Source organism: Herpailurus yagouaroundi, unplaced genomic scaffold (assembly GCF_014898765.1).
Source record: "Herpailurus yagouaroundi ecotype Mexico unplaced genomic scaffold, PumYag 217, whole genome shotgun sequence".
NCBI lineage: Eukaryota > Metazoa > Chordata > Mammalia > Carnivora > Felidae > Herpailurus > Herpailurus yagouaroundi.
In genome coordinates, this window is record NW_024412448.1 from 1,033,723 (window position 1) to 1,048,338 (window position 14,616).

Here is a 14,616-nt window from a genome sequence, read left to right on the forward strand (position 1 = left end):
CTCCTAGGGGTCCAGCCTGGCCCGGGCTGGGCAGGCGAGCCTTCCCCTGCTTACGTGGCTCTGTGTAGCTTGCCCCGCCTTCACTGGGCCCTCTGGGGCCTCTCTTCCAGGTGGCAGTTTGCTGCAGAGCTCTGCACCCGTGAATATCCCTGGCTCCTTGGGCAGTTCTGCTTCCTTCCACTCAGCATCCCCGTCCCCTCCTGTCAGCCTCTCCTCGCATTTCCTGCAGCAGCCCCAGGGCCACCTGAGCCAGTCCGAAAACACATTTTTGGGGACCTCAGCATCACATGGATCTTTGGGTAAGAGGGGGTATGTCTCTCCAAGACCTGGGGCAGCAGGGTCTGGGCTTTTAGAAGTGCTTTTGGCCACTTTGTCCATAGCCAGAGGCAGTGCAGAGTAGAGGTTGGAGCAGGGACTCAGAGCTTGGAGGTGGGTCAGGTCCCTGTCCCACGTTTCCCTTAGCTGGGTACACCTGGACAAGGTGGCTTAGCCTCTTTTAGTTTCCTGTGCTTTAAAGTTTGTAGAAATAATGGCATCCTCCTCCTCGCAAGGAAGGTGCAAGGCTTAAATGAAATAATGTGAGGGAAAGAGACGAAGGGAGAAGTCTGCACAGGCTTGCCCCAGGCTCAAGGTGGCCTTCCTAGAAGAAGAGGCACCAGGCAGACCCAGCTGTGACCCCAAAGGCTGCTGAACATGAGAACCAGACTGGGGGGGTTCTAGAGGGCACATCACATGACAGTGGCTAGAAGCAGGGCCTGGCGAGCTGCAGGCTCCACCCCGGGCAGGGTACCCTCTCGTGGGCAGGCTGGCATGAGTGTTTACTGAGGTAATGCGTAAAACAGCACAGTACCCAGCTCGCTGCTGCTCTTAGTCCCCCCCCCCCCCCCAGCAGCTGTTCGAGAAGATCAAGAAATAACCTCTCCTGAGGGTGCTGGGCTTCCTGCTCACACTGAGTCTGAGCCTGTGAGCCAACCTTTGACATTCTGACCAGAGATCAGGGCAACACGTTGATCTCTAAGCATCTTTCCAGTTTTGAAGGTGGCTGTTCCATTTTATGTTGGCTCTGTTAGCTTCAGATGCTTTGTGTCACATTTGTCTGGCTTGTTCATATTCTGGAAGCATCTTGACTGTACCCCTTCTTGCCACACACTCATTCCTTTCATTCCTCTCCGTGTAGTTATCAAGCAGGGTTTTATAGAGTGTGAGCTCAACAGTCCCTCCTGCCACAGAGCCGTGGTCTAGTCAGAGAGGCAGACCTTCATGGACACTAGAGCCTACTCAGAAACTGTCACTGTTGTGTGGAGTTAGAGGCCTGGCTTTGTGATTCAGAATAATAGAGGGAACCTGACCTGGACGTGATCGAGAGAGAAAGTGCCACCTGAGTGCGGAGGGAGGTGCATGGGAAGAGCTCGCTGCCAGGATGACATTTTGTTGGTCGTGAGTTCCCACCTCTGGGGACAGGGCAGATAGGCTCATCGATAGTGCACATCTCAGGATCTCTACATAGGATGACATCTGTCATAGTTTGGGTGTATGTGTTGCTTGGAGGAGAGAAAGAATCCTTTGATTTCTGGAAAATCCTTGCTGGATTAGTGGGAAGGGAGTGAGAAAGAAGTTATTAGAATGAGAAGTGTGGGCAGAATGAAGCCAGAGGTGGGTATGGGTCCCCCTCTAGAAGACAGGGGCTGCCCTGGTGGCCACAGAGCGAGGCACATGGTGTTAGCAAACATCTGTCAAAGGAGTAAACGAATACATGGCTGGGTGAGCGCGCAGCCCAGCTAACTGGAGAAAGTAAGCCTTTGGAGTTAGATGCCCTGACTGTATATCGTCTCCACCGTTTACTGTTTGTGTGATTCTTAGTGACACCTTTTTTTTTTTTTTTTCCTGTTTACTCATCATAAACCAAGGAGAATGAACCAGGGTTCCCTGAACTTTTCCTACTACAGTTCTGCCATCATCTGAGGCTCTGGGCCACATTTTTGCCCCCAAATTTCCTCCCTAGCCTCACAGCAGGTGTAAGGGGATTCTCCCCTCTCTAGCCCAACAGTCAAGTCACAATCACAAATTGCCACCTTTACAGACTGCTGTCCCTCCAGTCCTTCCCAAGTCCCCTGAATCACTGTGAGGCAAGTGATGGGAACCTCACTTTACAGATGAGGTTGCTAAGCCTCAGAAGTTAAGTGCTAAGTGTTGAGTAGCAGGTGATGCTACGGTAGGTCTGATGCAGCTGTGGGGCCAACACATCCCTGTAAAATTCCCTGGCCTGATATTGCTGAAGCCTTGCACAGCTAGCCCCTGGAAGCCTCCAGGCAGGGGTGGACGGGGCCCAGGGTCTGGGTCTGAAGCCTTCCAGAACCCTGATGTTCCTCCATTTCCTGATGCAGGTCTGAACGGGATGAATAGCAGCATCTGGGAGCATTTTGCCTCTGGTAGCTTCTCCCCAGGCACTTCTCCTGCCTTCCTGTCAGGGCCAGGGGCTGCTGAGCTGGCCCGGCTGCGGCAAGAGCTCGAAGAAGCCAACAGCACCATCAAGCAGTGGGAGGAGTCCTGGAAGCAGGCTAAGCAGGTACTGGGCCCCCACACCCACTTGCCTTCCCAGGGCCTGATGGCATGCAGCCTTCGTCCATCTTACACAGAGGAGGCGCAGGGGTGGGAGGCCCAGGGTCCTGGAGGACAGAGCAGAAATTTAGTTTTGTTCACTTTCTTTCCCTGTGGAAACACTTGCCTTGCCAGTCAGGACCCTGGGCTGGCTGGTGTCCCAGGCCCGGAATTCCCACTGTGAGTTGCTTATTTGGTTTGATCCCACAGCACTGCTTGACTCTCCCCAGAAACCCGGACTTTCCAGGGTGTTCTAGGCTCTGAGATGGTCCCTCTGTCCAGCTGCAGCCTGGCTGCTCCTGCAGGTGCTGGCCAACATGCCCAGCTCTGCCTAGCGCTCCTCTGCCGTGCTGGCTTCAGCCCCCTTCCTGACACACACAGGGTCTCTTGCAGATCTTGAAACCTCCCTTGTCTGCAGGCAGTGTCAGCCCCCTGCCTGTGCCCTCCCCAGACAGTTGACCCAGCTCTCCAGTAGGCCCCGCAGCCACGGTGGTCCCTGCAGGCTCCCAGAGATGTACTTGCAGGGGGGAGGGTTGCAGGGCCAGGGGGCCATCAAGATGAGGTGCTGTGTGTTGGGCCCACAGGCTTGTGATGCCTGGAAGAAGGAGGCAGAGGAGGCCGGTGAGCGGGCCAGCGCAGCAGGTGCTGAGTGCGAGCTGGCCCGGGAGCAGCGGGATGCACTGGAGGAGCAGGTTAAGAAGCTACAGGAAGAGCTGGAGCGGCTGCACTCAGGCCCCGACCCACAGGCCCTGCCCACCTTCTCCGACCTGGAGGCCCTCTCACTCTCCACCCTCTACTCCCTCCAGAAGCAGCTGCGGGCCCACCTGGAACAAGTGGACAAGGTCAGCCCAGGAGGTTAGGGGAGCGCTGGGTGGGGGTGTACAGCAGCCTCAGCAGCGCTTGGACTCGGATGGGTCCACGCTGTCCCAGGGACAGCCACCCTTCTGGGAGCCTCTGCCCAGCTGCTGGGCTGACACAAAATGCTGCCCTCTCGGAGGAGAGGTAGGAGGAAATGTCACTTGCTGGGAGGTGAGAAAGCTGGAGACAGGGAGGCGTCAGTACCCACATTCCCCCCCCCACCCCGCCCCCACCACCCCAGCCCCCACAGTTCTGAGGGTGGGGCTAACCCAAGCTGCATTACTAGGCCTGGGCCTTCGGTTACATTGAGATGCTTCTCCTGTGAGCTCTGCACATACCAGAAGACATTCCAGAACCGTTAGGTCCCCAGGGCTTTGTCTGCATTCCTAGGTGCCCACTGATCCCCAGGGAGCACGGCACAGCAGAGAGTGCATTCTTTTTTTTCACCAGGCATTTGCAGCCAGGCCCCATTGTTCTCGTTTGAGGACTGAGGGTCCCTGTGAGATCGAGACAAGAGGCAGAGGCTTTGTGGGAGGAAGAGCCCGTCAGGGTGGGGGCTGCAGAGCAGCACTGGCCCTGCCCTCTCCGCACCCCTGGAAGCAGACATTGGGAGCCCTGAGGGCATCAGCCTGGACTCTGACTCTGCCCTCTCACTTGGCAGCCATGCTGCTGAGCTCTGTGCCTCTGGTTCCTCATCAAGGGGACCAAAGAGAATGTTGAGGAAAGCTCCTTGTCCAACTCCGGGCCAGGCTGGTGACCATGATGTCACTTTCTCCGGCAGGCCGTGTTCCACATGCAGTCGGTGAAATGCCTTAAGTGTCAGGAACAGAACCGAGCGGTGCTGCCGTGCCAACACGCCGTGCTGTGTGAGCTCTGTGCCGAGGGCAGCGAGTGCCCAGTCTGCCAGCCTGGCCGGGCCCACGCCCTCCAGTCGTGACCCCGCAGGCCTGGCCCTGGCCTGGCTCAGATCTTCTTACCTAGGACTTTTTAAAGTATATATATATGTATGTATGTATGTATGTATGTATATGTATATGATTCTGTATATGTATACATTTCTGTATGTGTGTAGGTATGCGTGGGCGGCAGTGTGTGAACAGTGTCTGTGTGTATATCTGTACATAGATATAGACACACACTTTAAAACAGACTTACCAAGCACTTTTTAAAAGAAAAAACTATTTTGCAGCCCTCCCCTTGCCCACTCCCTCCTTTTCCACTGCAGAGACCAAGTCCCCTCTTCGCCCACTGGGCTTCAGCAGGGGATACGTTTCTGTCTCTTTTTAAATGTAGGGAAACTAACTAGTTTTAACCTCTTCCTGGGGCCTGAGCGGGAAGCTGGAAGGGGCTGAGGGGAGGGACCAAGCCTTCAGGGCAGGCTCTGTTCACTGCACCTCCCCAGGCCAGGGAGAGAGCCAGGGATGTGGACATCCCCAGGCCATACCTGGTTCCCAGCTGTGAGGCTTGAGGGGGATGTGCTGGGGTCGAAGCCAGCCTAGCTCCTAGGTTTACCAAATGTGTATTTAGTCTGGGGCTGGCAGGCCAAAGCTGCAGGGGCCAGCCCCATTCCCACCCCTGGGCCCTTGAAGCTCCTTGAGGGGCAAGGCCCAGGAGTTCTACCCCTCAGGTTCCTGAGGCCAGGGATCCACCTCAGTCCTCTCCCTCTGGGCTCCCAAAAGCAGCCTCCCTGGCCCCAGGGCCACCTACCAGACTGGCACTGCCCTCTTCATAACCCCCCAGCTGCTGTCAGCTCCCCCCCCCCCCCATATCCTCCCTTCCCTCTGGCAGCTAGCAGGGCAATTGGTGGGGAGGAGCTACGGACTGAGGACCAAGGTAGGGCTCAGGCCCTGCCCTCCTCACCGGGAGGGGCTCTGTATGCATTCCTTGGTGCTCTCTGAGTGCAGCTGACGTCCTGCCCATTTGGAGCAGACGCCTGTGTACATGTGTGTGCGTGCCTGTCCGATGTATATTGTGTCTTAGCTTCCATTTTAAAAATTGTTCTGTACAGAAAGATGCAGTGGGTGCGGGAGGGCAGAGCGGGTGGAGGGAAGCCACCCTGCTCCCAGCGCTGGGGGTCTGGGGTGGGAGCAAGAGGGCTGTGAAGGGTCTGGCCTGGACCAGGCTCTCCTTGGGCTCAGCACGAAAGGGCTTTCAATGAATTAAGTGAAAACTTTTTTTTTTTTTTACGAAAATGCAAAAATCAACAAAGCTCCAAACCTATTGGAAATAAAATATGAACTTAACAGTGGTAGCTTGTTTACATGAGGGTGAGGGAGATCCAGCCCCACCTGGGCTATAGAAAGAGCTTATGCCCCATCAGCTGGGACCCATTCACTTACTGTTTTGCAAAAGAAAACAGGGCCCCTAGTAGTTTCTCAGAGGAGGAGGACTGTCTTCTCTCAAAAGCACTAAAAGGAAGGTTGAGGGTCCCAGCCTTTGAGCCACCTCTTTCCTCCCCCTGCTCTTAGCTGGCCTAGTAGGTAGCTGTGAAGAAACACAGCTAATGGGCTCTCTGTATGGATCTCAGGTTCAGAGCTGAAAGGAGCCTTGGATGATCTCGACTGACCCCCTTCACCACCCTCCCCCATCATACTTGTGTGGGCTCAGAGAGGGTCACACAGCTAGATAGGACAACCCGTCCTTGGGCTCTCTCAGCATAGGGGTCACGTCCCCCCCCAGGCCAGGCTGCAACTCCATTCCTCTCAGCCCTTGAATAGACACACAACTGAACTCCTGGGAGACCCCCACTTATGGTGCTCCCCTTGGGAGCATCAGGCCCTTGTGCTAGGCAGCAACCGCACACACGGATATGCCTGGTAGTGTTTTGTTTGAACATCAGTTACTCCCACATCTCCCTGCTCTATAACGTGAAGTGAGGGGCCGAGTGGGCCACAGGCGGGGGGGGGGGGGGACAGCTCAAGGTCTCCTGAAGGCTGAGGAGGGGGATTGCAGGGCCTGACTGTAATCTCCTGGACCCCGATGCAGGGCAACAGCATAGTTCCTTAGAGGACAATGAATTGTTTTTGGTTTTTTATTTTTGCTAAGAAAGTTTCTAAGTGGCAGGTACTGTCCCAAGGAGGGGTCCACAGTAGACACAGTTGGCCAGGCTGTCCTTCCTGTTCCTCTATGCCAGCCCCACTGGCTGCCAGTTCTCACCTCTTCAGAGCCAGAAGGTTCCCAGTAGCCGCCTCAGGAGAGGAGCCACCCTCCCTCTCAGGGCAGCGGTAGCCCCAGCGAACCAGGGAAGGAGAGCTAAAGAGCAGGCCCCAGGGAGCCTAGCCCCCCACCCCAGTGACTGGAATAGGCAGGCCGGAAACGCAGGGAGACAGCTCTGCCAGAGCAGCACTTCCCCAACAGGAGAGCGAGGGCCAGAGATGCAGACAGCTGCCCCCTCCCCCTGGTGCTGAAATTTGGTAGAGAATGCTGAGGCCAGGGCTGGAGGCAGGGGGAGGGAGTATAAATACCACAGGGGCCCCGGGCCCCTCTGGTGGGAGGACCAGAGAGGATCCACACTCTGGGCCTTCCGCACACCGGGGTTCCCCAGACTTGCAGGGCCCTTGCGGACTGTTAGGCCAGGCTGGTGGGGAGAACCCAGATCTTGCAGGCACCCAGCCCCCTCCCCAACCTCCACTGCTACCGCCCTGGCTTTGGGGCATGCTGGGAGGCCTGCTTGGCTCGCTGCCTCCGCAGCCTCACAAACACCTGGGCCTCCCGATCACCCTTCCGGCTCTCCAGCAGCTGCAGGATAGGATCCCCTGCGAAGAGAGGCGTTTGGGGGTCAGCCTGCGGCACCGGGGGTGGGGGTAAGCAGTGCCTGGCTAGTGGTGGGGGTCACAGCACTGACCCGTTCCCCAGCCATCCTGAAAACTAGTGATGGACACACACCAGCCAAGCTCACAAGACAGCCTGAGGTTATCCCCTAGCACAACCTCACTGGCACAGACAAGGACCCAACTGCATTGGAAGAGGCTGAGGTGCGTTTCAGGCTGCAACTCTTGCCTTTTTGCATGAGAACCTTAGGCTAGGAAGTCGGCCTCTTTGTGCCTCAGTTTACTTATCTGTAAAACAGCAATACCACCTGCCACACTGGGTGGTTGTAGGATTGAAAGTTAATATGCGTCAGGTGCTTAAAAGTGGCTCGTAAGTGCTTGGACATGTGACCTATTCTTACTATCCAGCCTGGAGGATGCTTGGGCTGTGCCCTCTGGTCAGAGACACTCAGGCCCTCTCCCCAAGTAAGCCTGTTAGTGACCTTCCTCCACTAGAGGGTCCCACCACACTTGGGCTAACAAATTTCCCTGGTCTCTTGATCAGACTGAGCTATCTACTCAGCACGAGCCACCACGCAGACTCCACTGGCTTCCACATCCAAGGAGGGATTTCTCTGACCCCGACTTCATTTGCTTCCCTGGGGGCCACTGCCTGAGGTTTTACAGGCTGCCCTTCCCCTGCACCCCCAGTGCTGGGCCTGGCCCTGCACCCGAAGCCTCACAGCCTCTGCCCTGGGGCTCAGGCCTACCGTTGAGCGCAGGGTAGGTGAGGGGCAGACGGGTCTGAGGCACCTCGCCAGGCTCCTCCGTCCCAGTCAGGCCCGGCACTGAGCGTAGTGGCAGAAAGGCCTCCCCTTCCAAGTCATCAGCCCCCAGCGTGTCATGGTCCAGCACCGTGAGCAGGAGGCAAGCTCCGTCCTTCCGGCACGGCTCAGCAGGCACCAGGCTGAGTGGGGGACAGAGTGGGGCTCAGCTGCCTGCTCCCCCACCCCACGGTCACTGGCACCCACCCGCGCACACAGTTCGCCCCTGGATCTTGAGGACAGGACAGGGCTGAGGGCAGACAGGTGGGAGTTAGGATCGCAAAGCCAGTTCTCAGCCTAGTATGTCCTAACTCCTCCTCTGTGGGCTGATACTTCAAAGCAAGGGCCTCTGTCCCCAGACCTTCCCTGGAAGCAAAAGCCTCTCAGCCCAACAGGTGGGGGTCTTCCCCCTCCAGTCCTGCTCCTCCTCCCGGGGTCCTAGCAAACCCCTGTGCCAGGTGCCCCTCCCTGGGACCCAAATGCGGTCACCTCAGGGGAGCCAATCGGCCTCAGGTGGGAGGAGCAGGCCCGAGGGAGGTCCGGGGCTAGGGAAGGGTGGCAGGTACAGGGACCCACTCACAATTCAAAGGTCTCATCAAACAGGGGGTGAAGGTCCTTCTTGTGCTTTTGGGTCTCCCGGGGGGCCAGCTCAGGGAACTCGTGCCTGGGCTCCAAGGTCAGTTGGACAAAGGGGTCGCTGGAGCCTGACAAGTGAGGAGGTCACCTGGGGGAGGCCACGTTGCCAAGGATACCCCAGCTCCCTGCCTCGTCCAGGCCCCCGCAGCAGTGCCCTGTTCGGCAGCATTGCCCCCTCCTGGCGATCTGCAGAAACTGCACACAGTGCTCCCGCTCGGGAGAGAACTGCCAGAGACGCGGGGGAAGGGGGGCCTGAGCAAAGACTCGGGAGCGGCCAGTGGACAGCCTGCACTCACCATTGGAGTCCAGGGGCAGCAGGCTGGAGGCGCTGAGCAGTTCCACACGCAGCTTCTGCTCAGAGGCGCGGTAGGAGACTTTGACTGTGACCGCCCCTAGTTCCTCAGAAGCCGCTTCTGCCTAATAAGGGTGGGGCGCATGGGCAGTGTCGGCTGGGGCAGAGTGGAGGCGGGGCTCCAGGGACACAGGGAGTGCAAGGGAGGAAAAGAGCCTCACCTGCTGCTGGATCCGGCTGCAAAAGTACTTCTGGATGAGCTCCCTGCTGGAAGCGGCCTGCAGCTCCAGGTCTTTCTGCAGAGCCTGGGAACGGGGCACAGCTGAGAAGTCACCTGAACTGTCACACTCAATCGCAGCCCAGGGCTGCCCTTGGGGAACTTGCCGCCAAGAGGGGATGTCAGTTTGATATGGAAAGCACTGGGCGTTCCAGAACCTCCGACCGCAGAACGCACCCTCAGGACAGACAGGGTGGGCTTCACAGGCGTGCTCCCCCTGCAGTGGCACAGCCACCCCCTCACCATGCTTAAAAAACCTGATGCTCGCTTTAAAACACCAAAGCTCTGCTGTGGCTGCCTTTAAATTTTCAATAATTTCTGAAAAGGGGGCTCACATTTTCTTTTCGTGCTGGGCCCCATCCGTGATGACACAGGTGAGCACAGAAAGGCAGGTGTGGGGGGGGCCCCCCCCCCCCCCCCCCCCCCAAAAGACCCCTACCTGGAAGGTGGCTGTGTGCAGGGCCTCAGGTGGCAGGCCACAGCCCTCTGCGTAGAAGCAGATCTCCAGATTCTAGGGGGTGAGACATTCAGAGGTGACCCCAGGCAGCCTCCCACCAGGATTATTTGTGGTCACTGCAATTATTACCTGAAGTGCAATCTTCAGCCTGCTAGAGGCCAGGGGGCAGCTCCGCTGGGAGGCGGCCACTTCCACCAGGACGGTGAGCGTGTGGGTCCAGAGCAGGGTCAGAAGGCTGGGGTGAGGTGCAGAGGGACATCAGTCACAGGATAGGAGGGTGGAAGGGGAGGAAGCAGAGACGCTCTTGAGAAAGGAACCCAGACCCACCCCCAGCTCCTCCCCACCCCCACCCTCCACTTCTGCCCTCTTCTCAGGTAGGGCTGGAGCCACAGGCAGGAGTGGGGCAGGGAGGACAAGGGGTGGGGGGGGCAGGTGGGCGGGGCCAGTCCCAACCAATGTGTCTCATAACCTAGCAGAGAAGCCTGCTCAGTAGGATTATCAAACCCCAACAAACAAGGTGGGGAGGGGAGGCTGGTCCCCCAGTGACAGAATCAGGATTCAGTAGTGGAGTGGCCAGAATGAAGAAGATTCCAGCATGGATAAGGATGGATAAACTGTCAGGAGAAAAAAATAGCAACCAAGCCACAGTCCTACTAACTACCTGAAAGAACTGAATTTTGACACGCCAAAGTAGATTCAGGCAGTTAAGTACAAAAAAAAAAAAAAAAAAAAAAATTGGGTTGTGTAATTAAAAACGGGGAAGGTCATACTAATTAAAGGTAGTTAATGTAGTCAACATATTTGGGTGCTTATTATGCCCCCAGACAATGTTCTAATGGCTGTTGAGACAGCAGTGAGTGAAATCCCTGGAGTGGGGATTTAACTCTGTTTCAGCTGAACAAATGGCATGTTGCAGGCCTGAGAAATGAAGAAGGCGGGCTTCCCGGGGGCCGCTGCACCAGGAGTGGTATGCGGGGAGCACGGGCAGCAGCCTCAGAGCCCGGATCCCATGGGGAGGACCCAGGGCCATCGGTCTGCAGCGCGCCAACCACTTCCTTTGCACAGGCGCTACATTCGACACCCCACGTGACTCACTTGGTCCTCATTAAAGGCCAGAACTATGATCATCTGCACGGAAAACTTGAGTAATCTGTGCACTCCGCCCACCGAGCAACAGCAAAGCTAGAGTCTGAATTCAGGTGGGCTGGGGCCTACACCCTTGACTTCTAGCCATGCTGCCCAGGCCCCTGCTCGAAGAGAGACCCTAACTAGGGGCACCTGGGAGGCTCAGTCGGTTAAGTGCCCGATTTCGGCTTAGGTCATGATCTGATCTCACCATTCGTGGGTTCAAGCCCCACATCAGGCTCTGTGTGGAGAGCCTGGAGCCTGCTTTGGATACTATGTCTCCCTCTCACTCGGCCCCTCCCCTGCTCACACTCTGTCTCTCTCTCTCTCTCTCTCCCTCTCTCAAAAATAAACATTAAAAACATTTTTTTTAAAGGCACCCTAACTAGAAGTTCCCCTGAATCATGGGAGAATACCCATTGCCTGTAACGTTAGGAGGGGAGATGAGCCAGCAAGACCCACAGACAGCCCACGGCTAAAGGAGAAGGCAGCTTTCTGCTCAGCCTAAAGGGAAATGGGCAAGTGTGTGAGGAAGTGAGCCCCCTGTCCCTGGAGGTGAGCCTTGAAGCAGAGGCTGGTTGCATCCTCCCCTGAGAATGGATGCTGAGGCCGGGAAAGAGGGGCTGGCGGGAGGCGGTGGGGCGCCGCAGGGCGGGAGGCTGCCGCAGACCTGTTGAAGTTCTCCTGCACCAAGTTGGTGTTCATGTAGCAGAGCTTCACTTCCAGAAACTTCATCAGGGGCAGAATGGCCTGGGGAGAGGGGTGGGCAGCACGTCTGGTTCTGGCCCATTCCCATGCCCTGACTCGGAAGGGCGAACAGGACCGGGAGCTTTTGTGCACTTGCTTTGGGACACCTGCAGGAGCTGACCCCTGCCCACAGCCGGCTGCAGCCACACTGGCCTCCTGTACGCACGGTCCTGGCTCGGGGCCCTGGCCTTTGCCGTTCCCTCCCCTGGAAATCCTCATGGCTCCTTCTCTGGCTTCCTTTAGGTCTGGGCTCAGCTGTCACCCTTGAGGAAGGCTTTCTCCAGCCACTGTCTAAAAATATCTCCATTTTCTCTAGCACTTATTATCTAACATGCCATGTGTGTGCACGCACACACACACGTACGTATAGTTTTAGTTACATACATGTACTTGGCTCTTCCACGTCCCCTACCAGAATGTAAGCTCTAGGAAGGGCGGACCTTTCGTAATTTTTGTTCATTGATATATATCCCAGTGCCTAAATCAGTGCCTGGGACAGAGTGAGTGCTTCAATAGTTGATGACTTAATGAGTCAGCGTCTCCCAAACAACCAAAGGTACGCATCACTGTGCCCCCTGACAGGTGAGGATGCTCGAATCAGCTGGCTTGTGCAAACAGGAGCTGAGAAGGATGCACGCCCAGATCTGTCTGGCTGCAAAGTCCAAGCTCTCCCCGACTGCAGTCCCCACACTGATGCTGGGAGAGTCTGTGGAATGACCCAACCCTGCCCCCTTAGCATCCAAGGAGGAAACCGAGGTCCAGGAGGGAACATTTCTGGCCCAAGTCTGGGGGACTCATCGCTGACATCCCACCGACTTCAGCTCCCTGCCACCCTAAGCCCCTTTGGCAAAGCTGAGCAGGGAGGGCCACTCACATCCTCAGGCAGGACAGACTCCTTGACACTCACGAGCTTCTGGATGTGCTTGGCAATGCCCACCTCCAGCTGGGGACACAAAGCAGGAGGGAGACCAGGGCGTGAGTGCGGGGAGGACGGGGCGAGGCCACTTGGAGCCTGGGTTTAGGTTCGGGAAGGGGTAGGGGCCGGACGTCAGCCCAAGTCCGGTGGGGGGCGGGGGGGGGGGGCCCTGCGGATCAGACAAGGTACCTGCTCGGCCAGGGTGCGGACGCCAGTGCGGATCTCGTGGCCCAACCCGGCCAGCGCGCCCTGCAGCTGGGCATACAGCGTGTTCTGCAGCTGCCCCTGCTCCAGCACAGCCCCTACCCGCTGTTCCAGCGCCTCCCATGCCAGCTGGGTGGGCAGCTTGCCGATCACCAGCCGCAGCTGCTCCATGTCGTTCACCACCACGCATAGCTGAGGGCAGGCACGGGCGCAGGAGGCAGAGCTTCCGGAGTTGTGCTGGGACTGGCAGCCCCTACCCCCACCCCGGTCCCCGACACCCAGGTCCGGCCCTTACCATGTCGGCCGCCTGGCCCTGGTCCTTCTGGCCTGCAGAGAGCTCCCGGGCCCGGGCCTTTATGAGGCTGCAGTACACCAGGGCCAGCCGACAGGTATCCTGGGGTGGGGGGAGGAGGATCAATGCGGGGGGAGCCCACGAGGGGGTCAATGTGGAGAGGCACGGAAACCTCGGTGACTTGGGGACTTAAGACACAGGCCTCGGAGGCTGCTGGGGCAGGAGGAGCTGGGGAGAAAGAGGGTGAGTGAAATGGGGCTGTCCTAGAAAGGAGGGGAAGGACCCACGAAGACGCCGCACCTCCACAAACTTGACGGTGATCATGAAGGCCTCCTCTGGGTCGGGCCAGTCCAGCTGCCGGGCAGTATGGCTGATCTGGGCGAAACAGGTGGACAGATCCACGGCTGATGTGCTGTGCTTGGTCAGTTCACCCAGGGGCACCAACTGGGGGATGGGAGAGGGTGCAGAAAGGAAGGCTCAGGCCTTGCCAGATTCCTGCTCCTCCCTCCCTCCTTCCTTCCGCAAGCATGCAGGACGGGGCGGGGTGGGGGGTGGGGGTGGACTACCAGGGGTGCGAGCGACGCTCCCCACCCAGGGATCCCCCGGCTGCACAGATCAGTCCGTGAAGGAAAGCCACGCTTTACACCAAGGATATCAGGAGGCGGCGTTTTGCACAACTGGCTTCAAGAGCCGGTTACCAGCTTCTGCACGTCCTGGGGGTACAAGCAGAGCCCCGAGCCCCACCCCCAAAGCTGGGACCCCATCCCTGATCTCGGGCCCCGCCCCCACCTCATCCATCTGCACAGCGCGCTGCACCCGCGCCAGGGCCACACTGTATGTCTTCTGCAGCCAGGAGGGGACGGCGGGCTGGAACCAGCGGTGAAAGCCATCCAGGGCCAGGACGCCATCCCTGGGGAGGGCCGGGGCTCAGCCTGGGAGCCTCTCCTCAGCCCTCCTCTCTCTTTTGTGCGGACCCGCCACTGCCCACCTCTCTGCGGGGACTGGGCCCAGCTGGCAGAGCTCCTTGAGGCTGACATAGAGCTGGAATAGACTCTCGCCCACCTCCGGGGACACGGGGCTGCCCGCCACCGCCGCCGTGTGGTCCTGTACCCGCTTGGCCACCTGCGAAGGGAAGGCGTGGGGACAGGGCTCCAGAGCCAGGGTAGAGGGCACGGCCCGGAGACGCGGGGCGAGACTCACCAGCCACTGAAGCTCCAGGAAAGCCATGGAGAAGAGGTTGACCTTGAGGGCACTGGAAGGAAGGCGACAGGTGTGACCTGGTGGCACACACAGGGGTCCTTCTGGTCCCTCTTCTGAGCCCCCGCCGCACTACCTCCCAACCCAGCCACCTGCTCACTTCTGGAAGATCTTGTTCCACGTGCGCTGGCACTGGTGTAGGTCGCCAATGATGTCCTGCACCAGGCTCAGCAAGGCCTTGCCTGCCTGCAGCATGCCCTGGCAGGGACAGAGGTGCGCTGGGCAGGGCTGCAAGGGGCGAGCACCCCACCCCGCCGCCCTGCCCGAGCCCCCTTACCTGCACCATGGGCTGATGGTGCTGCTGCTTCAGGTGGAACCATTCGACGGTGCCGGTCTGCGGGCAAAGAGGGGGTGAGCAGGGAGGGTCACTAGGCTCAGGCACAT

The 14,616-nt window shown here is 58.2% G+C and overlaps 2 protein-coding genes across 11 annotated transcripts in view; one reads left to right on the top strand and one right to left on the bottom strand.

The window, feature by feature from the left end:
* UNK (unk zinc finger) overlaps window positions 1-5,703 on the top strand; it is a 33,374-nt gene extending 27,671 nt beyond the window's left edge. For all 5 annotated transcript variants that reach the window (XM_040456437.1, XM_040456436.1, XM_040456433.1 and 2 more), the window contains 4 exons: window positions 111-299; window positions 2,385-2,566; window positions 3,183-3,440; window positions 4,238-5,703. In XM_040456437.1, the coding sequence (XP_040312371.1) occupies window positions 111-299; window positions 2,385-2,566; window positions 3,183-3,440; window positions 4,238-4,393 (785 nt within the window). In that variant the 3' untranslated portion in view covers window positions 4,394-5,703. The remainder of the gene's footprint in view (window positions 1-110; window positions 300-2,384; window positions 2,567-3,182; window positions 3,441-4,237) is intronic.
* UNC13D (unc-13 homolog D) overlaps window positions 1-14,616 on the bottom strand; it is a 33,629-nt gene that overhangs the window by 12,714 nt on the left and 6,299 nt on the right. For 3 of the 6 annotated variants that reach the window (XM_040456430.1, XM_040456431.1, XM_040456432.1), the window contains 17 exons: window positions 14,510-14,566; window positions 14,333-14,430; window positions 14,176-14,227; window positions 13,964-14,097; window positions 13,765-13,885; window positions 13,276-13,419; window positions 12,979-13,077; window positions 12,669-12,875; window positions 12,438-12,506; window positions 11,487-11,566; window positions 9,821-9,926; window positions 9,674-9,745; window positions 9,179-9,262; window positions 8,962-9,082; window positions 8,610-8,733; window positions 7,976-8,172; window positions 6,847-7,211 (listed from right to left, as the gene is read on the bottom strand). In XM_040456430.1, coding sequence (XP_040312364.1) covers window positions 7,090-7,211; window positions 7,976-8,172; window positions 8,610-8,733; window positions 8,962-9,082; window positions 9,179-9,262; window positions 9,674-9,745; window positions 9,821-9,926; window positions 11,487-11,566; window positions 12,438-12,506; window positions 12,669-12,875; window positions 12,979-13,077; window positions 13,276-13,419; window positions 13,765-13,885; window positions 13,964-14,097; window positions 14,176-14,227; window positions 14,333-14,430; window positions 14,510-14,566 — 1,887 coding nt within the window. In that variant the 3' untranslated portion in view covers window positions 6,847-7,089. Of the gene's footprint in view, window positions 1-6,846; window positions 7,212-7,975; window positions 8,173-8,609; window positions 8,734-8,961; window positions 9,083-9,178; window positions 9,263-9,673; window positions 9,746-9,820; window positions 9,927-11,486; window positions 11,567-12,437; window positions 12,507-12,668; window positions 12,876-12,978; window positions 13,078-13,275; window positions 13,420-13,764; window positions 13,886-13,963; window positions 14,098-14,175; window positions 14,228-14,332; window positions 14,431-14,509; window positions 14,567-14,616 lie in introns of those variants that run through there. The other 3 variants (XM_040456429.1, XR_005784944.1, XR_005784945.1) reach the window with 3 other exon arrangements.